Genomic DNA, 23,289 nt, shown 5'->3' on the forward strand with positions numbered 1-23,289 from the left:
AAGAAAGTGAAACAACATTCAAGGAAGTATTAGATCCTTAAATATGAATCACCGTGTCATCGATCTGTTAACCCTTTGCCCGCGTCACCAAATTTAGCGAACATGCCCTGTAAGCGGCTGCTTTTTTGCGGATTTTGTTATCGCGTTTTCGACTATAAATATAGGTTGTAATATTTTTTTGAATTTTACAACCTATATTTTTTTTTTTTGACTACTGCCATCTATTGAATTTGGTAAAGTATACATTTAGTAATATTTTCAACCAAGTTATAAAATTTTAACACAATAGACGGCTCTTATACAGGTTGGAACTTCCAAGACATCTATGCTTGTCTCGCGCGCTGAGGGCATGTTCGCTAGGACATGTATAGTAGTCGTACGCGGTGGAAAGGTTAAACTCAATTTGTCATGCAAAAGTCGTTCACTTGCCTGTTTAATTAACGGAGACTAAAGTCCTTTCTTTATATTTATGTTGGAAAAACAACATATTAGATATTGTTTTTGTTTTATACAATTAATTCGTGTACTCAGTTTAAAGTACGTGTGTATTTAAGTACTGTTATCGTTCATTCTCTGATAGTATGGCAAATCGTGTTCACTTTAATATGTCCGATAAGGTTGGGTATTCATTTCAGTCGACAGTAAAATCGGTACGCAGTTTTGATATTCATCCTGGATAATTAAAATTAAATAATGAAAACGCGGATGTAAAAAATGGAATTGCAATCGCCATTTTAATATTTCCGCGTATGTTACGCCATGTATGCGGAATACTTTCTTTCATTTAGAATACATTCAGCTTACGGCCTTAGCCAGGTTGGGGGAGGGCTTTGGGGGCAATAGCCCCCCCCCCCAAGTTTAAGAAATAATTAATATTTAGAAAAAAAAAAACAATTAAATTTTCAATTTTTCATATTAATTCAAAAGCGCCGCAGGAGAATTTTTTTTTCGAAAAAATAGCATGATTAATTCATTTCATTCAGCAGCGTGGTCTAGTGGTAAGTGTTGTATTCTCTCGTGTTAGAGGTCACGAGTTCGCTTCCCACTGGAATCTCGTTGCTGGCCAGACCTTGGTTTGTCGAGGTCGGTCGTTTCATATTAGAATTTGTCAATATTTCTGATTTGAAACGATTCCTGTAAAATTGGCTTTCTTATCCAACTTTCTATTGCGAAAAACCTCGGGTTATTATTATCTCTTAGGTTTCGCGAGATTTTCTCCATATATGTCTCTATGGATGATTATTGAAATATAAATATTTCGTATTGTTACATAATAAATAATGTTATTATTCGTATTGTTTACGATGTTTATATTAAGAGGGCTGGACAGCAGCGCCTTGTCCATACAAACGTACTATACTTCTCCCTTCCTCAATTATGGCACTAGAGAAATTATTTTTTAATATGCTATGGATATCTACCATTGGGGTGCATCTATCGTTTTATTTTTTTGATTAATTGTTTTTTATATGAGCTAGGAGCCGCCAAACATCTATAAAATCGCCTCTTTTTTACACCCATGAAACGAGTCCAGCGTGCTTATTTAACGGTCGATTTAAAAAAAAATACGCCGATAGATGCACAGAAAGTATCTTTCTCATACCGATGATGAAATTTTTTTAAAAATTGGTCCAGTTTTGGAGGAGAAAATAGTAGAATACGAAACCTCGATTTTGTCAATTGAAAATACGTTTTATCTGGTCGAAGCGCAACTGTCGCATTCACTCAATATATATTGATATATATTGTCGCATTCACTCAATATATACATACACTCAATATATATATCGAAGAAAGGAACGGTAACAAAATTAAGGTTTCAGGTGTACAGCCCTCTTAATGTCTGGCCATAGATATCAGATGTTATTTCGATTTTTTTGTATTTTTAATTACGTATTTAATAATACATGTATATATTATATGATGTATCGATTCTTAATCTGTTAAGCACATTCGCCGCTTTGGAGCAATCTGTAAGGCGAATGTACATGATTAATCGAAAAAAAAAAAAAAAAAACATTTGATTCAAATAATTGGTCCAAAAAAGTCATAAAAATAACGAAAAGTCGATTATTCTATTCAACAATTACCCAGAAAATATTAAAGCATTATTTAATTCTAAAACATTCGTAAAAACATCACAGCTGTCAAAACTCAACTGTTATATTATGTACAACTGGCGCACACTGTTGAAAGTGTATTTGCGCTTGTATATATATAATTTACTAGTTGAATTGTATTCGAATATGAATTACCTACAACGCCATTTGGAATATATTACAACTGAAAATACACTTCGATTGTACCATATAAACTAACCCTGTTTTTCAGCCCCCCCCCTCCACAAAAAGTCCTGACCACGGCCATGGTTCAGCTTTTTAATATAATACGTGTAGTTTTGGGATGCTTCGTGCACCTTGGACAGGTGTGTCTTAAACTTATCGGGTTGTTAAGGCAGCTGTTGTGATTTTGCATCTTCTTTTTTGTTCAGTTTTTTCGATCACGAAGGGGTTTATTTAGCAGGGGCTTTATTGTAAGTGTACAAAGTCTAGACATAATAGTAGTATCTACGTGTTGTGTCGAAATCGGTCGCTGACACATGCAGTCGTATACGAATACAATTCTCAGAATATATTTGGTGTGAATTTACTGCAATGTTTAATTGGATTATGTTTTAATCATGTTTCTCATAAATTTCTACATTCTATATTGATAAGTAGATTGATATTTCGGTGACTGGCTCGGCTCATACAATTTTTTGATTGCTTTTTCGTGACTGGTTTTGTCATAAAATTCTATTGTCAAAATGAATATTTTACCATCTGAATTAAAAAAAATTGGGAATCAATAACTTACAGTTACACAATACCAGGCGCGGCCTGAGATTATATGGTGAATCTAGGCAGATTGGTTTCAGCGCCTCCCCCCTCCACTTAAATTTTTAAAGAATAAATTTCATGGAATTTTATGTTGAAAAATATATTAAGACAAAAACAAAATAAAGGGGGTTTGTAAAACATAAATTTAAATTTTTTATTCAAAATACGCTTTATGTATAAAAATGAATAAAACAATATAAAATACGGATAACTATGAATAAATTCGTTAGCGAAGGCATTAATTTATACTCAACAATGAATTGAAGAATTTTATAAAGTGACATTTCTTTTTTCAATTATGATTGGTTAAGATATTTAATTTCGTGTAGTAAATAATCCATGATATACATACATATATATGTACATATCAGTGGCGTGCGGTGAAATTCTCTCTCTTTTTATCGTACAGCTTTACTTAATGTGCACGGGCAGGATACAAGAAGAACAGCCTGTTCCTCTTGTATCTTGCTCGCGCACATTAAGTAAGGCTGTACGACAAAAAGAGAGAATTTTACCGCACGCCACTGGTACATATGTATAAATACATACATACATGTTTCAGCGGTATTTTTTATAAAATACAATCCCAAATTCTAGTTTGTTGTTTTACAAGTCGTTGATATTTGACAGTAAACTTCCTGCGTTCCTCGTAAATTATATTTTAAAATCAGCATTGTTACTTCGAGTAGAAAAATTAAGTTGAATATTTTTTGATTTGATTTTTAAATGCTTTTTATTATTACTAAATTTTGTTCACAATACATCTTATATCTATTTTAATAGCCACTAATCTACTGATCATTTTCTATTTTACAATTTTAATTTGATTTTGTTAGTAATCATAGTATTATATTATTTTAATGTTAATGCACAGCATAATAGGAATAAAAAGAGCTCAAAATACATTACTTATTGTACAATTAATAATTGATTATTTAATTTACAATTAAGTTGAATATAAAATGTTTTATAAGTTCAAAGAAAGCCAAATTATTTTTTTTTATTTATTCAATTTAATAATCAAAAAAAGAAAAACGGGGGGCGCCTCGCAGCGCCCCTCGTCTATGGCGCCCCTAATCTGCTGTACCTTTGAACCGGGGCCCTGCACAATATCAAATTTTATACCAAAACACATTGTGCATCATCAATTGAACACGGTCCATATTTGTTCCAGTGTTCAAATATAGAATGTTGACTTTGGTTTGGTTCACGTTCGTTGAATGCGTGGGAGAAGTTCCGTTTTCTCATCTCTACTCGAACGTGGGAGTTTTACAACTTCCTAATTTGTGGTCATTCGGACAGCCATCGTAAAGCCTCTGTCACACACTCTTTCCAATTTCCAATTAGACTAATTTAAACGCCACATGGTGACTTTTGTGTAGCCGCAGCGCCACTTGAGCACACAAACTTAACCGATTTTTTTTATTTTAATATTTTAACACACTTGATGCCTTTTGTCAATGTGAAAATATGCGCACATTTTAGTCAAATAATCTTATCTAGATTATTTGACTGCATAGATATGATTCGTTGAATGACTGTATACGTGTGGGATATACATATTTATGTATGAAGTTCGGCGGCTTCATCTTTTAAACTTTATTTTAAATCCAACATATTGTATTCTAATATATTAAGCATATCTATGTACATATGGAGGAATTTTTCATTTTTAATATAAATTATTATGATAATTTCGCTAGTCAATAATACAATCATCATTTTTTTATCAATATTATCATTTTTTTATCAATATTAAATAAAAAAAATTGAATTATTGTATTGTAGATGTATTTGCAAAAATAAGTTATCGTCAAAATATATCATTTATATAGGATTTTTAAATGTTTTTTATTGTTCATAAATTTAGTACAAAATATATATTATGTCTATTCAGATGTCTACTTGTCCAGTGATCATTGTTTATTTTACACACTAATTTTCTTGTTAGTATTTATAGTTTTATCTTATTTGATTGTTAGTTTATACATCATATTAGAAAATAAGCTTAAAAACATATTTACAATTTTTATTTATATGAATTTAACCAATAATTTTTCATATATACTACATATGTATGTAAAAAGTATTTTCTAAAATTATTGAGTTACATTTTTATCTTTTCTCATTGAAAAGTTATTTCAAAGGTTTTTTTTACAGTTATTGGCCATTTGGATTTTTAAGATGAAAAAATTAGAACCATGTGATAAAACCAAGAACATTTTGTGCCCTTAAGAGGGCTGTACACCCGAAACCTTAATTTTGTTACCGTTCCTTTCTTCGATATATATATTGAGTGTATGTATATATTGAGTGAATGCGACAATATATATCAATATATATATTGAGAGAATGCGACAGTTGCGCTTCGACCAGATAAAACGTATTTTAAATTGACAAAATCGAGGTTTCGTATTCTACTATTTTCTCCTCCAAAACTGGACCAATTTTTAAAAAAATTTCATCATCGGTATGAGAAAGATACTTTCTGTGCATCTATCGGCGTATTTTTTTAAAAATCGACCGTTAAATATGCACGCTGGACTCGTTTCGTGGGTGTAAAAAAGAGGCGATTTTATAGATTTTTGGCGGCTCCTAGCTCCTTTAAAAAATAATTAATCAAAAAAATAAAACGATAGATGCACCCCAATGGTGGATATCCATAGCATATTAAAAAATAATTTCTCTAGTGCCATAATTGAGGAGGGGAGAAGTATAGTACGTTTGTATGGACAAGGTGCAGCTGTCCAGCCCTCTTAAAGGCTCAGACACACAGAATCGTACGGCAAGGCATGGCTAGGTAGAATCCAGCTGTGAATGGGCGTATCTTATGTCATTGTTAATTCGCACGATCTTAAAGTTTCTCCCACATTTCTTCAAATATAAGAATCACTGTCATTACAAGGCAAATATATCACCAAAAATACTTCAGGGGGTGAGTTTTGTCTGGCATAAATCAGGCGTGCTAGCGTTTTTTTTACACGTACAAAACTATCTAAAAAAACGTACCGTTTACCACTTTGTATGTCTGTGCCCTAATGGTGCTCCTGTTTACTTATAAACGATAGCAATATATTATTTTGTGTCAATTGGCTTAAATGTATTGTTTAAGTGTATAATTACTATACAGTGGCCAACGACTATACCGTTTCCGTGCACACGTTTTTGTTTGAATTTATGACTTTATTATCGCAGTATGTGAGATGATTTGTTGTAATGTGAAAATAACGGAAATGCACAGCAGGTTGTATGTACGTTATTGTTTCGGTGTGGCTTTTGACTTGCATTGTGGGCTGTTGGAACTGGCAGACCATGTCATAACATTACACGGCCAATCTCGCAGGGTATTGAACCTGATTTTCACATTGAATGTTTCAGAATCAAAGTATTAACAAGGCTGTCAACTCCATAGAGACACCGGTGAAGGAGAAACATGTTCGGAGTACCATCATCGGAACCTTTCAGGAGAAGGGAGCGGGCACCTTTTGGGTATATCTCATTATGTACACATTTTTTATTTAGGCCGTGGAGCAATGGACTGTGTTGTTATTAACGAATTGATTTGTTCAATAGGTCGTAGCATTACGTCTCCCTTTACAAGAGAATAGAATTGTTGCTTGGAAATTTTGTCATGTGCTGCATAAGGTCTTACGGGAGGGGCATTACAATTGTTTGCAGCAATCTTTAAGGCAGAGAGATATGTTAAAGAATTTAGGTAAACTTTGGGTATGTATTTTCATTTAATTTAGCTTCTATAATACATATTTTCACTATACATTTGTGTTTGCTTATGTGTACTAGTAGTTGAAGTCATTTTGCAGATATTCATATGTATAATCGTACTTCGTGCTCTAATAGTGATGTTATGATATAATTTTATATATATATATATATATATATATATATATATATATATATATATATATATATATATATATATATATTAGGGGTACCTGAAAGAAATTCATTTTTTTTGCAGATCAACTTAAACATTCAGTTTTTCATTTTTTTTTGCACATTTTACTCCAAAATATAATCTCCTCTAATTTTCATGACTCTTTACCATCTTTTTGTCGATATTTCAATCCTTTTCTTGAAAAATCTTGCCAGTTTTTAATTAATAAATGTTAATAGTTGGTTTACCACATCACTAACGCTGTTGAATTTTTTTCTTCTTAATGTGGCCTCCATGGAACTAAATAGGTAATAGTAAGAAGGAGCGAAGTTTGGTAAATGAAAAACCATAAAAAAACCATATTATGGTTTGAGGTATAAAAAGGATAGCGTTTTTCCCTGAAAAATGGAAAAAAAACCACGTGTTCCATCACTCTTCTTTTTCGTGCGTGCAGGACAAAAACCATTGTTTGTTTTTCCGATCCTTTAAAATGTTCCTATATTCTCTTTGATAATTCTGTGGTAATTTATAAGTTTCTGCGATAGTTCTATAATTCGATAATTTTCTGTGGTTATTAAAAACATACATAGAGTAAAAATGGATATCTTTCCGGTACCCCTAATATATTGCTATTTGAAACGCCAGTTTGTCTTTTTGTATTCACTTAAGCACCGGTATCGGTTATGAAATCGCAAAATGCTACAACCTGGTAGTAAAACTGTCTTCGAACACGTAGCTTTACTAATTATATTTATTTTTGTAGGTACATTTAAAAGAGGGCTACGGAAAGTTGATACAACTCTACTGTACATTGTTGATTACCAAAATAAATTTCCACGATCGAAATCCTAGATTTCCAGGCAATTTGCAAATCACTGGAGAAGAATTGTATGCAATCGGCGAAAATGATATAAATAATTAGTAAGTTTCCCACATTTCATTCTATGCTATATATGTACTTTATCGATATTTTATTTACAAATTGGTTTTTTTTTTTTAGTTTTGAAATGTCTGTTGAAATATTTGATTACATGGACGATGTTTTGGCTTTACAAGGAGCGAGTGAGTATTTTAAGCTATAATTTCAGCTGATATCAGTTAAAGCAGGCTTGTCGGATTATAAAATAAGTAGTGAATTATATTGAAGCTACTAACTGATTACATACGATCAGATGTTCCGTTTTTACATTGCATGTGCAATTAATGACGTTTTTCATTTAATAAGTGATTCACTGGGAAACAGAACAATTATGATGGTTATATGTATTTTATTTTATTTTATTATATACATATATACCAGGAAGGTCTAACAGGCAAACCCCAATGCGTCTTCCTGGCTAATTTCAAATAATGCAGCATTTTTATTACATATTATATTTTTATTATCCTGCAGCAGTATGGCTCAGTTGTTGCATTTATGTTTAGCACCGAGATTATTGGGTTCGATCCCGGGCTAATCTTTAATACTGCTGGTTAGACTTGGATATTAGTGACTCCAAGTCGATCGTTTCTTATCAGAGTTTGCCAATTTTATCAGATCATTGTTGAAACGGTTCTTCAAAATTGGCAAAAAAATCATCCTACCTGCTGTCACAAATTTTCTGTATTTAATGTATGTACAATTTGTAAAAAAAGTCTAAATCCATAGATGTCTCAATGGATTAATTAATTAATTGCTAATTTCGTGTCCTTCAGCCTCTCGAAATACAGTGATTTATGTAATAAAAATGCTGCATTGTTTGTAAATAATTGTCTAGGAAGGCGCATTGGGGTCTTCCTGTCCTCTCTTGGGTTTTCTTAGTATATATCTATGTAAAAAATAAAAATAAAATAAGTCGCTGAATTACTCGAAAACTCGTAGTTAACGAGACATCTATGAATTTTAAATTGTTCATAAATTTTATTGTACATTAATCATACTCAAATAGAGGTGACATAGTAGGTAGGAAGGTTTTTAGCCTACAAGGAACCGTTTCAATAAAGAAATCAGAAAAAAATTGGCAAACTCTGATAGGAAATGATCGACCTGGATCACAAATATCTTTCTATATAAAAGTAAAATATCTGTCTATATAAAAGTCTGACCAGCAGCATTACAGATATATACTCAGAATACATTTTTTTCAATCGATGTCAACTCATGGGTTCGAACCTGGCGCCTCGTTGCTAGGCAAAAGCCCAACCACGGAACTATGCTGCTGGCTTAAGTATTAAGTTCACGCTTTATCAATCAGTTGGTGGTTTGAGTTTGGTTTACCATACCTATATATGTTTTCATCTAAGATTAGCCTGCACATTATCAAAATGTATGTTATTTAAGTCTCGTTTTACATTTTTGTTTTAATTTTTTAGTTTACGATTCATTGGATATAACGCGCACAAGTTCCATGACAAGTTCAGGACAGTGTCGACTGGCTCCGCTGATACCCTGTATCCAGGACTCCAATCAGCTGTACGACTTTTCTGTTAAACTTCTGTTCAAACTTCATTCAATGTTAACCGCTGACACACTAGCCGGACATAGGGAACGATTTTTAAAGCAGTTCAAACTGCAAAAGAAGTTCTATCAGACTGCAGACAACATGCAGTACTTTAAAAATTTGATAACCATTCCGTCGATGCCTGAAAACCCACCCAACTTTTTGATACAGAGTGAGTTGAGGACGTACGTGCCACCAGTAGTCATCCTTCCACCGGAGGAACCGTTCAACCCTGATCCGGAAATGATCGCCAATTTGATAGACACGTCTGATATCGCAATGCAGGTCATACACATACTTTAATTTTTAAAAAATTTATAGTATTGACGTCTTGACCCATTCTGGTTTGAATTTTATGTTTATTTCTAGTCGTGAATAAAACGAACAGGTTGCGATAAGATATATAATAATGGTTATTTTCATATGGAAACATCTGACCAATGAATGTGAAATCTGCTAATTCTAACCGCATATATAAAGTGGATCCTTTAAAATATTAAAATAATAAATGATTCGGCTAAATTTTCCATTAAATAAATATCAATTTTCAAATCAAACAGAAATTATACATTCTATTGTTTATTAGTTTGAAAAATACAACATTCAGATACATTTTCCTTTTCATTATGACCGAACACACATTTAAAGATGAAATCTTTGAGGTTGATTTTAATCAAGAATACGTTCATAATTTGACCATGTAAATATCTATATATGTATTCTGTTGAGTAAATATTTGAAATTTCTTCAAATTATTTAAATTTATCTTAGTCTTTCTGATGACGAGCTGAAGAATGAATTTGAAAATATTTTGGACAAAACTCGATCCGTTGAACGGCTGATGCTGAAGCAATTGGATTCTCTGCACATTTTGAATTCAAATGTAATGTACAGTTCCATCAGGTGGTAGTTATCTATTTGTATTTGTAATATACTGAAATTTTCCGTTATTAATTTTCATGCAATTCCGAGACATCATTATCCAGTTCAAAGCAATTAGTCTGCAAAACTAGAAGAAATTTATTTTTGATGATGAAATAAATTCTTTTAATTTCAATTTTGATATTTTATCGAATGTTGCAATGAGAGCTTAATGATTAATCATTTTGTGCTATTATTTAGTACATAATTGGCTTTTAAAATAATGATAAGAAAATTATTTGATATAAATCTTCTACATTTTGTAGCAAAGTACAGTTGGAATATGATCACAATTTGGAGAGATTTTATTGTCATATGTAGATAAATAAAATATGTAGATCACGAAAGCCTTATGTAAGTGATTTTTATGCAGAAACTCACCGATGAACTAAAATGTTACTACATTTATACTGTTTTCTAAGAATATGAGTGGATTTAATACTAAAAATAATATTTTTGAATAAGAAAGTCATTTTTATAGGTCGTATTACATAGAAATGTAATATTAATAGAAGTGGCTTTAGGTTTTCTTTTGTTGTCAAGTGACATTCTGTCCACGGACAGATCTAAATAATTTTAGCACCAGTCGTATTTGACGCTTGGTGCTCGACGTATGTCCGATAAAAACTTCTCTGTTTGTTTATATTACTCGCAAGATGGGCAAGCATCGGTAAAAATTGCACAATACATTCAAAAACACACAATAAACAATATGTGATACATTTTTAGCAGTATTCCGTGCGATGTAGCGTATTTATAGAGACGTACCGCGTAAAATTGACAACAATTATTTATTCGTAAGGGCCCCTCTATTCTTATTACATCTCTCTGTCATATTAAGACCTCTAGTTTTTGATTTTATAAAGCTAATAAAAGTCTATTGGATTTCAAACTGGTATATAAATATTTTAGATTACATATATTAAATTATGTTTTTACGCTTTAAGCTTATTTGACGACAATTTTGTATAAAATTTGTCTGTATTTATTTTCCCCCTTCCAAATTGTAAGTCTTTCTTTTTTCTTTTTGTCCCCTTTGTAATACAATTCTTTGATTCAAGATTATTTTTTCGTTTAATATTTAATTAAAATGAATTCTATTCAGAATGGGTCAATTTATATTAGAATTTAATTGTAATTTATATATCTTTAGTTAATGATTAAATTATTCTAAACATCACAGATGTCCAGTCCGGATACACCGTCTGATTTCGTCGATATCGGTGGGTCTCATTCATCGCACACTTCGGACCTCATAGTGGAAAGGGATAACCTGATCGATCATTTACAATCGGAAATCAGCCGATTAAGGTCAGTACACGATGATTTAATATATTATAGATGATAGAGCATTTACTGTGTAGCTTTAAGTGTTACGTTTGAATGAAAATAAAAGAACTACATGTCGATGTGAAGGATAAATAAATGTTTTTTTTTATCCATAGTAACCGTAATAGCAGTAATGTAACATGGATTGCCTTGTTACTGCTATGGACATAATGAATGATATTCGGTAGCGTTCATCTACGTTAATCCATATATATATATATATATATACATATATTTTTACTTTAATGAAGAACTTTACGTTGTTCGAAGGCGATTTTAATGGTTTCGGTTTTGTTTTTGCAGACACGAATTGCAAGGTATGGTAATGGAGCATCAAGCCACACTCGCATCGTTGAACGATCAAGTAAGACTGTTGGAGAATGAGCTGAAGTCTGCCAAAGTAAGACATGGGTGAATTTAAATAATCATGTGAATGTCACGTGTTATTATATTACTTATTTTATGTGTATTTAATGATGTTTTAGATGAATTTTGAATATGAAAGAAAGCAAAATGCACTTCTGAAAGAAAAATCAAATACGCCATCTGCTCCAGAGCTTGAAAGTGAGTAACTTTGAGGAAGAATTCCTGTTTTTTATTTATTTAATAGATTATTATTATGCTTTCACATATGTAATTATTTTGGTTGAAAGGGTTCAATAATAATACTTACATACAGTGGCGGCTTGTGGATAAGATATCTGGGGGTGCTGCGGTTGATTAAAAATAAAAAAAATGTTTATTTTGATTATATTTTACTATTAACATCAATATTATCAAAATTTAAAATTATATGTATTTTATTTCATTATAAAATTGATTCTTCTGTCTTTTTTCCTTGAAAAAAGATCTATCACCTTTTCGTTAAATTTTTTACTGTTCATAATTATTTTTTTTTCAATTGACAGCATAGACAAAGCCGTCAATCTTTCCTGAACCATTGTGTTTCTTTTACTCGTATATGTATGTCTTTATTCTATTTATTGATGAAAAACACCGTTCTGGCTCAGAGGTAGTTGAAGTTGTAAGCAGAATTTGAATAAGTTTTGCTATTTCCACACGAACTTTGCATAAATTGATTGCAAAAATAAGTTTTAAAAATATTAATAAATCTTTAATACTATGCATTTCTTTCCTTGAGTAAAACACTTCTAATTCATTTTGAAGTTTTTCTTTATCTAGCATTGGATATGATTCAGTAGATCTTTCATTGGCATTTTCTTTCGGTACTTTTCAAAATTTTCTTTATTAAATAATTTCACAGCTTTTAATTGATTAGAAAAAGTATATCTTTCTTTTATATCCTTAATAATAACATCGCACATATTTTTGGCTTCTATAATATGTGCGATAATATGTATATGCATCACATATTTTTGGCTTCCATTTTTTCTCGTATTTGTATAATGACATTAGTAAAACTTTTTAAGTTTTCTTTAATTGAAAATGCATCTATATTACTAGATTGCATTTGGTTATAAATAATTTCTACATGCGGCATTAACTTGTGAAAAAGTTCTGACTAAAATAAAAATTGTATTCGGTAAATTGGTAGAATCTGTTATTGTTTTATCAGTATTTTCGGAAGAATATTTAAGTTCTTGAAAACATTGGCTCAGCTTCTCTCGATTTTTATACCATCTTAAATACTTAGAGTGACGTGTAGAAGGAAGTGTAGAAAGGTAGAAAGTGTAAGAGGTGTAGAAAGAAAGAGAAAAGGTGCAGAAGAAATGAGGAAAAGTGAGGAGCGTGTCGAGCGCACACGAACGCAAGAAGAAACTGTTAGGAGTGCAGTACGGACCAAGCTTCTAGCTGCCCCCGCGCCCCTCCTTCGCCCACTCGAGCAATTCCATCGAAAACCGTACTGCACAAAATCATAAACGATGCCTCACTTTCTGATATTAGTACCGCGATGTATGATCATTATTGGATGTATCTGTGTGCGGGCGAGCTTAATACACGCTTAAATAGTATTGATATTTTCATATAATATACATACATTTACGTATATAATAATATTAAATTTTTCTCAATTTCCTTGGGGGTGCTGCAGTACCGCAGTGCGTATGGACGAGCCGCCACTGCTTACATATATTGCATATTGAAATATAAAAATATTTGTTTCAACAATTTTTACAGAACATATCACCATGTTTTACAGTTTTTAACATTTTTTTTATTATTTTGTGTAGTTATCGAGTTCAATTGATCGAGTTTCGTCATTATTTATGAACAAAATTGGAATCGTTTTTAGTTGAAACAAAAATAATACAATCGAATCAATTTGTATGTAATTGATTATATTAAATAAACTTATATTCTGCTTTAATTTAGTTTTTCTTTCAATTATGTTATTCATATTGAAGTTTGTCCGATGTATGTTTATTTGTTCATTTGGGCTTTTCTGTTAAATTATTTTTTAAAACAAAGTTTATTTCATTGCTTGCGTTCTGTTGAAATTAGTTTTATATTAGAAGTATTTGTATTAAATGTTCCATTGTGTTTCGCAATTATCAGCAAAAATGATTCCTCATTTGTATGTGTATATATGTTCAATAACTAAATCGTTGTTTGTTAATGGTTTTGTATGAAAATTAAATATGTATAATTTTCTTCTGTGCAGAATGTGTTTTAGAAAGGACTAAAGTACACGAGGAGGAGAAAGTCAAAGCGTTGCAGAAATTCGAGAAATTAAAAAACGCTTATAACGTGATGCGGGAGGAGCACATAACTCTGTTGAGACAGAAGGCCGAAATCGACAAGCAGGTGAACGTTCTGAAGAAGTCTTCCACCGAGCAGGAGGCTCGCATGGAGGCTTTGCAGACGACAGTAAACGAGTTGACGCACGAGCGGGCTAAAGTTTCAGAATCGTTTTCAAAGAAGTCGGACGACGCCATAGGCGAGGTCGAACGTACGAAGACGGAATTGTCTACCCTAGCTCAAAAATATCAAACCGATATAGATCAGTTGAAGAAAGTCATCGAAGAATCGAAAGTCGCGGTGGCAGCTCAAAGACAAGAATCGACGGAGAGTGCAACTAAGTTTAATACGGAGAAAGGCAAACTGGAGACAGACTTGAGTAAAATCAGTACCGAGAATGAGGCTTTGAAGAAAGACTTGGCGGACTTGACGGAAAAGTACGACCAGCAGAATGAAAGTTCGAAAGTTCACATTCAAGAGTCGCAGAAAGCGATTGAAAATTTTAATACTGATATTTGTAAAATGCAAAAGGAAAAACAGGTATGTAGTTTAATAGTTGCTCTATTATTTTAAATAACTGTTAGAGGAATGAAAGAAATATTATTATAATACATAATTCAGTAGATTTCATTAATAACTAATTTAATTTGAAGTATGTATGTATGTATGTTTTACTTAGATTTAAATATATTATATTTATGCCGATGAACACGAATATTTTTAGTAATGAAGATTTGATAAATTAGTAGTATTATTTGAATTTTTTTTTTATATACATATGTATTAGTACGGTTTCCGTGACGAGCCGGAATGTTAAATTACAGAAAACGCAAATATCGGAAGGCAAAGATCGAAAATCGAAAGATCTTAAGTTGAAAGATAAAAAAAAGGGTGGATGGTAAACGGTACATGCTCACTTAATTTGCGCGAGCAGGATACAACAGGAACAAGAGGAACAGGCTTTTCCTCCCGTATTAATGTGCGCGCGCAGAATACGGGAGGAAAAGCCTGTTCCTCTTGTTCCTGTTGTATCCTGCTCGCGCAAATTAAGTGAGCATGTACCGTTTACCATCCACCCTTTTTTTTATCTTTCAACTTAAGATCATTCGATTTTCGATCTTTGCCTTCCGATATTTGTGTTTTCTGTAATTCAACATTCTGGCTCGTCACGTAGACCCGTATTAGTTGTACCTATGTAAGTAAAATGTATTTATTTTTAGGCATTATATATGTATATAGTTATTATCGTAATATCGATTCTAGTTTCATGTTCGTTGGGGTGAATAAAATAATTTTAATTATTATTAATATATACTATTTTTATATGTGTAATAATGTATGAAATTATTTAACATTGCGTGCTATTGGTAAAATTCTGCATGCTTATGGATTAAATATTTTCCTATATTATAAATTGTTTTTAGTAAGTCAGTTCATTGATTTTAATTGATGTTAAATTTGTGCACAAATTTTTCAAATGCGTACTTGCTTTATATATTATGTGTACTGACTTATTATACAATCCATAGCGAGCATTGATTTATCGCATTCTAATGATATTCAATTTATTTTGCATGGCTTAATTTATTTCTTATTGGAATTCACTCTGGACTTTTAAATGGACTTTTACCACAACGCTATTTACTATTTGGATGGACTTTTTATTAACACTACTGGTTTGATAATGATGCGATTTTATTATTATATATATATATTTACTAAAAAAAAAAATATCCTCTTTTAAATAATTACGGTATATGTATGTATAATATAATATAACTGCACGATTTTATATATTGGCTATATATATATATATATTATATTATTATTATTCACTCGAATTGAACCACTTAATTTAGAACTTAGAAAGTACGTTGGAGTGGTGTAGAAATGAAAAATCAAATATCGAGTGTGATTTGCAGGATCTTTTACAACAAAACTCAGTGGCCGATGAAAATATATCGGCACTTACTTCAAAGTGCAGTCAGCTCGAAGTTGATATATCCAAAGGTAAATCGTTTACATTCTTAAATTACATTCTTTTGCTTGAAAATTGCTGATTTTTTGTGTTCTTATGCAGAAATTGAGAACGTATCTATCGCTCAATGGTCTATCATAAGATGCAGCATACAGTCGGCATCGGATATAATCAAATGCACCTTGGACGAATTCGACAATCCAGCCATATCTTCCTTGCAGTGCGGACCAGACTATTTCAGGTCACTTTTACCGTTGTCTGAGGATTGTTTGACTTGTTTCGAGAAGTCTCTCAAATTGTTCGAGGTTTGTTTTGTCCTCATGTTTACAAAAGACACGGTAAATTTGAAATGAATGTAATTTTTGTGTTGATTTTAGGACGACAGAGCTCCGACGGAAAGCTTAGCTAAAGATATTGTAAAAGCAGCGCATATTTTAAGCGCAGTCACGATACAGGGAGTCGCCACGTCAAATACTTCGAAAGATATCGTCTTTGGCGAACGTAAATGTCGTTCAATATTGTGTATGGAATTGTTTCGTTCGATGTGTGTATTGAATTGTTGTTGTTTTGGTGTTTCAGGCATGTCTCTTGTGTGTAAAGATTTAGCTGTCGCCGTGTCCAAGTGCGTACAGTATGTAGAATCGTTGAGCATCAAGGTGAGGTTAAAAGAAAACATCTATCAGAACGGTAGCACTTTGAGTTCAGCGGAGCACATTGCAACTATTAGGAATTTAATTGAAAATATCGCCAAACTTGCTGGCGGTGTCAGCGGACAGGATGATGTAGGAGCTAGCGATTCTGTCGAGGGCGAACTTGCAGATATGGATAAAGTGATCGAAGAAGCTGCTATCCGTATCGAAGTAAGTTTATTTTTTAATTGTGTAGATTGTTCTATAGGGCGAAAACACACTAAGAAGAACGGAACTTCACGTCCTTTGGCTTCCTGCTGTGGGGGTTCCTCAAACCGAATTCGGATGTTGTTGCACTCGCAGAATGCATTTGTTTGTTAGCTCGTACGTGTATGCATTTGCAACCGAGATCGCGCACATTTTTCTCCATTATTTCGTACGATCTTATTATTTCGACAAGTTTCTCTTACATTTCTTCAAATATCGGATTCACCATTATCGATCAGTGTCAAGCAAGGATAAAATATCACCGAAAACACTCCAGGGGATGATTTTTGAGACTGTACCATGAATGACTGTGCAACGTCCTACTGTGTGTTTTCGCCCATAGTTTGTGTAAGAGAGAGTGCTGAATTTTGTGTCGGAACTATTTTCTCGATGCAATATTTATTTTCTATATAATCACATAAAAATCGATTCATAACATCAAAATATTTATTTAGTGCCACAAATACGAGCTGTTTTTTTTTCTTCAGTTTTTGGTGAAAGAATAATAAAAACAACAATTTCAATCAATATCAATTTTTGGATTTGTATCCACCAAATCTCATAGAATGTCGTTATCCAGTGTTTTAGGATAACGACGATTCCTAACCTGGCAAACCACTTTCTGCATGTTCGTTCAGCATCACAGTCATTGCTGTACAAATCATAAAAATAAGAGTAAATGCTGAATATGAGTTTGGTTTGTTTTCATTTTAAGGGGTTTTTTTCGAAAATTGTACACGTCCGAAAGCCAAGATCGGTCAGAATAAGCTGAACAATGATTGTTTCAAAATGTATAGCAAAAAAAAAAAATAAATTGCGCCCCTTATTTTTTTTACACCAATTCAAAAACGGCACGTATTTTCGGCGCTACCTATATTACTTTAAGTGTAAAATTAAATAGAATTTAATTTCCATCTCGTACAACTGATTGTTACATTTTCGCTCATCATTTAAATTAATAATCGTCAGTAATCTTAAGAGGGCTGGACAGCAGCGCCTTGTCCATACAAACTTACTAAACTTCTCCCTTCCTCAATTATGGCACTAGAAAAATTATTTTTTAATATGCTATGGATATCCACCATTGGGGTGCATCTATCGTTTTATTTTTTTGATTTATTATTTTTTGTAGGAGCTAGGAGCCGCCAAACATCTATAAAATCGCCTCTTTTTTACACCCACGAAAAGAGTCCAGCGTGCTTATTTAACGGTCGATTTTAAAAAAAATACGCTGATAGATGCACAGAAAATATCTTTCTCATACCGATGATGAAATTTTTTTTAAAATTGGTTCAGTTTTGGAGGAGAAAATAGTTGATTAGGAAAGCTGGATTTTGTAAATTTAAAAGAGGTAGAATCTGTTGGACGCGCATCTGTCCCTTTTACTCAATATATGTGCGGGGGTCGGGGGGGGTCCGAGGCTAGTACACGTACACGTACACTATACACACACACTCGCACTCACATACGCACTCCCATACGACTCATATGCCACTGTTCACATGACAAGTTCATACATACGATATACAATTCGCTCGAATCGTAACTACACAATATGTACGTATTACATATTTCGATACATAAGTACTATATTCGCGCACACCAAATTGCAACTTCTGACTTGTCGATTTCTTTTTATTTCTCCAGATTGGTGTGTCTATGTATGTACGTGACACTTTTATACGAACTTCTAAAATAAAACAATGTGTTATGTAAAGTAATTATTGAATTTATTCAAAATATTTTTTCATTTTGTTTGCGGAGAAAATGAAAATAAAATACTAAAATCTATTTTCTACATATATATTAGTGAAATATTCACATTTTTTAAAATACAGGAAAAGATTATAGTAATTAAACCCTTTCACGGGCAAATTATTTTAAATTGATATATACGATTTTTTTTTTCTTGAATATTGTTCACAGGTACAAACAGAAGGCAAATATATTTTTTATTAAAACAATTAGTAATAAAAGTGGGAAGTATATTTTCCAGGGATCTTTCCTTGGTGCAGTTTTGAAAAATGAAAATGCATTTACAGATAACAAATATACTGAACATAAAATAATAAATGAAAATAAAACACACATTATTAAATAAAATATAGATATATTTAAATAGACTTATCAGCTTCCATGACATTAGCGCTGTCACGCCAATTTTTAAAACACTTGTGCTCAGTTGCATCTATATTTAATTTTGTAGCTCTGGCACATATGCAGCGGCAAGGGCGGTTTCAGACTAGCGTTTTATTTCTGCGCGTATACGGTCATTTCGCCATACGCGCTTACACGCGCGCTACTTTTTGCGCTTCAAAAAACCGAACGCGCGTACACGGGCTTATTTCGGCGTTTTCGCTCGAACCGGTAGTGGTGATTTAGTATCAACATGGATAATACGAGCTTATAAGCGCGTCTACGCTCGTACGAGTTGCGCGTATGGAAAACGAAGCGCCTATACGTGCCTACATGCACTTCAAAAAACGAGATTATACGTGCGTATAAAACGCTAGTCTGAAACCGCCCTAAGAGTTTCGTACTCCGAGATATAAAACTTTTTTAGTTCGGAGCCCTACTATGCACACTGCACCAGACAAGGAGTTAAACCCACTTTTATATGATCTCTTTGCCCAAAAACCGTCTGCAATGACTGTCAGTAAGGGATATCCTTCCTCGTCTATGTCACCATTTAAAATGGCGAGCCTTTTTTCTTCTTCACCAACGACAATCATTTCATCAAAGGCACATTCTTCGATTGTTGGCGCTAAATGTTGTTCTATGCTTGTGTAAGTTCCACGACTCAAATTTCATTTAATTGTGAATAGCCATTACCTGTACAAATAATTCCTTCTACGAAAGCAGTATTTGCGGAAACTTGCAGTTTCGGATCTTCGGAGTATACAGTTTCCTTTGCTAAGCACATTCTACACCGAAAAACATATTCGCTGAGAAAACCTTTTCTTATTTCTTTCACAAAATTTAAGTCAGATAATGTACAATTAGTGTGTTCATGCTAAATTTTTGAAAGCGCTGAAAATAAATATTTAATATCTACTATTCTGCGCCCTTCTAATCGTTCATGAATATCTGTTTCGTTGGGATTGTCTGCTTCTGCTTTTATAACTAAATCATCAAGCCTCGTTGATGACGTTGAACTAGCTGTTTCTGATAAATTTTGATCGAATAAATCTCGCGGAACTGTATACAAAGATGTCGGTCCAGAACTTGTGGAGGCTACAGCTAAGTTTCCAACAGCAGCAGCATTGGCGACATCGATGTTTATCTCTTTATCTCTTCATTTTTACTACCAGACATGTCAATTATTTGACCTAAATATAAATAATTATTTACTACTTCTACTGGTTTATCATCTAAGGGGATGCTATCAGGCATGCAATAACTATTGAACATTAGTTTAGTCTTATCTACGTTAATTTTTAATCCTACTTTTCTACTTTCCCTGTCCAGCTGTGTTAGTCTGATAAGTAGGTCAGCTGAATCACGAGCTACTAGAACTATATCGTCTGCGAACCGAAGGTGACTCAAAAAGCGACCATTGATGCTTACTCCGGCTGTATCCCAATCCAATTTCCTGAAAACTCCCTCAAGCACCGCATTGAATAACTTGGGCGAGATTGTATCTCCTTGTCTTACTCCTTTTCCTATGCTATGCTCACATCACTACATTTTGCATAATAAATAATAGTTACTAAGTCACAAGAAAGCATTATTACCTGGTGGTCGAATGTGTTGTAAGATGGATATTTCGTTTAAAATATCGTTTTTGTCTTTTAGTCGACTGGAACATACGTTATTTCTTCCCTTTTCTTCCATCCATTGTAAGTACTCAGTTCTTAGACTTTCGTACAAACAAACGCTGAACGATATGCATATGACACGACGGAAAGGAGAATTCAAAGAAGCGGGACGCGTAAATACATTCATAAGCGCGAGCGACCGAAACAGCATATTACGAAAGATGCATGTTCCCAAACGTTGCAAGTACAAATATTTCCCGCTCGCATCAATAATACATCAATAATATTCGATGTTTGGGAATTTGTGCTCGATGCAAAACGCGCGCGCACACACACACTCTCACTCACTTTCGTGGTAGTTCGGGCTGTAGCTCGAAGACAGAAACAAAAACAACATTTTTTATAAAGCGATATTCAAAAGTGACGCTGCTATCCAACCCTCTTAACATAGCAAGAGTAAAAGAGATTTTGAGTATCCATGAATCTTATCCAACTGTGTTACTGTAGGAAATGCTTCGAACAAGTCGTGCCGCTGATTCTGGCATCAAATTGGAAGTCAACGAGAAGATCCTCGAAACGTGCACGACTTTAATGGCTGCCGTAAGAGAACTCGTCAAAAAGTCGAGACTGCTTCAAGCCGAAATTGTATCATTAGGCAAAGGGACCAACACGGCTAAAGAATTTTACAAAAGAAACCATCAGTGGACGGAAGGTCTCATATCTGCGGCGAAGGCTGTCGCCCTCGGAGCTAAATTACTATTGTATGAATAGATAATTTTATATTATATTTTAATTTATGTAGATGTGTTTGATTTATGTTGTGTTGTATATTTCAGTACGGCGGCTGATAAGGTTGTGACTAGCAATGGTAAGTTGGAACAGGTCATGGTGGCTTCGCAGGAAATCGCCGCTAGCACGGCTCAGTTGGTTGTGGCGTCTCGGGTGAGGGCCGCTCGAGGATCCAATCGTTTGGAAGCCTTGTCTGTAGCGTCTAGAGCGGTTTCTACCGCTACTGGAGCAGTTATTGCCACGGCTAAAGATTGCGCACAGTTGGTTGAAGAATCGGGTGCGTGTGTTTTTTTAATGTAATCGGAATGTAAATGTTGAATTGATATTTGACAGTGAATTTTTTCATTTTGCAGAGGATTTGGACATGAGCGGGATGTCGTTGCAGGCGAGACGAAGGCTTGAAATGGAATCTCGCGTCAGGGTGTTGGAATTGGACCAGGCATTGTCGATGGAGAGGTTGAAACTTGCCGCATTGCGCAGGACGAACTATCAGGAGGGGAATGTTAGTTCAAAAAAGGAATAAATTATTATTTTTTGTGTTAATCATTGATTGAAATGGTTTATATATACATATGTATGTTGTGTTTGTTTTCAGAATGAAGATGTGTCGTAATGTGTTGTCGTTCAATGTAACTATGGATAATAAATAAGACGTATGAAATTTTAAGTAATAATACTACAAAAAACACCAATAATAATGTTAAATATAAATTTATACGATGTAAATCTAATTTTTAATATATATGTAGATGTGAAGTAGGGGTGAGATTCAAATCTTAAACTTTCATTTCTTTTTATTTTCATAATCAAATATGCTTATGAATGAAACATTCTGTAGAAAATAAAGTGGTTGAAATAAAGCGAGGCCGTTGCGTTGGAATGTCACTGATGACCTAAGGCAGGCTTGCTCTTAAGTTGTGTAATATACCTGGGACTGGGTCTGGTATTAGATGTGAACTATCACTGTCGTGACGGCCTCGATTAAAGCCAAAGATATAAGATATATAATTGTACCGATGATTCTTACTACTGTCAAATTGATGTTAAGATAGAGTGGCCATTTTTTTAATTGTAATTCAATGACATTCCATAAGATGCCTGTCGTTGAATGTATCGTAAAACATTATTTGACGTGTTTTATACTTTTTTAATTTTTTTTTTATATATATACTATTAGAGGAATACATAGCGTTGATACATTCACGGTCGGCCTGTCATATCAATTTGAGTAATTATGTAATAGTTCGTTTTAGTGTCAATTCTGAATTACATACATAATATATTTTTTTATTTCTGAAAGAGTACTTTTTTAGATCATCCATGAGTGAATGTTTGTATGTGGTTTTTCTGTAACGAGATGCTGCTAACGAGGGTCGCTCTCGTTAGTGGCTCGTTTTTATAATGGAAAATTTTCTTGAGACTTTGGACGGGTTTATTATATTTTTAAATGTTTTCAAGGCAGGCGATTTTTGTGTATGTGTGAGCCTCATATTTGTAACAATTAGTGAGAAGAACATTGTGTAATTATAACGATTTTTCAAACAATGGTAGATTGTACGATTCAAATATTATTCAACGTTATTTCATGTATGCAAAGTGATATGTATATAAAAATTACTTTAAAAAACAATAAATATATATATATATATATACATATTTTGTTC

At 33.1% G+C, this 23,289-nt stretch overlaps 1 protein-coding gene across 3 annotated transcripts in view; it reads left to right on the forward strand.

Moving 5' to 3' along the window:
- Positions 1-22,463, forward strand: part of LOC143919935 (huntingtin-interacting protein 1-like) — a 33,244-nt gene extending 10,781 nt beyond the window's left edge. For 2 of the 3 annotated variants that reach the window (XM_077442535.1, XM_077442534.1), the window contains 17 exons: positions 6,258-6,368; positions 6,453-6,605; positions 7,538-7,695; positions 7,775-7,836; positions 9,127-9,539; positions 11,359-11,486; positions 11,808-11,904; positions 11,990-12,068; positions 14,128-14,744; positions 16,064-16,214; positions 16,285-16,487; positions 16,560-16,683; positions 16,762-17,042; positions 21,344-21,597; positions 21,673-21,902; positions 21,979-22,127; positions 22,221-22,403. In XM_077442535.1, coding sequence (XP_077298661.1) covers positions 6,258-6,368; positions 6,453-6,605; positions 7,538-7,695; positions 7,775-7,836; positions 9,127-9,539; positions 11,359-11,486; positions 11,808-11,904; positions 11,990-12,068; positions 14,128-14,744; positions 16,064-16,214; positions 16,285-16,487; positions 16,560-16,683; positions 16,762-17,042; positions 21,344-21,597; positions 21,673-21,902; positions 21,979-22,127; positions 22,221-22,238 — 3,228 coding nt within the window. In that variant the 3' untranslated portion in view covers positions 22,239-22,403. Of the gene's footprint in view, positions 1-6,257; positions 6,369-6,452; positions 6,606-7,537; positions 7,696-7,774; positions 7,837-9,126; positions 9,540-11,358; positions 11,487-11,807; positions 11,905-11,989; positions 12,069-14,127; positions 14,745-16,063; positions 16,215-16,284; positions 16,488-16,559; positions 16,684-16,761; positions 17,043-21,343; positions 21,598-21,672; positions 21,903-21,978; positions 22,128-22,220 lie in introns of all 3 variants that reach the window. The other variant, XM_077442536.1, reaches the window with a different exon arrangement.
- Positions 22,464-23,289: the final 826 nt, after the last annotated feature.

Source organism: Arctopsyche grandis, chromosome 12 (assembly GCF_051622035.1).
Source record: "Arctopsyche grandis isolate Sample6627 chromosome 12, ASM5162203v2, whole genome shotgun sequence".
Classification (NCBI taxonomy): Eukaryota; Metazoa; Arthropoda; class Insecta; order Trichoptera; family Hydropsychidae; genus Arctopsyche; species Arctopsyche grandis.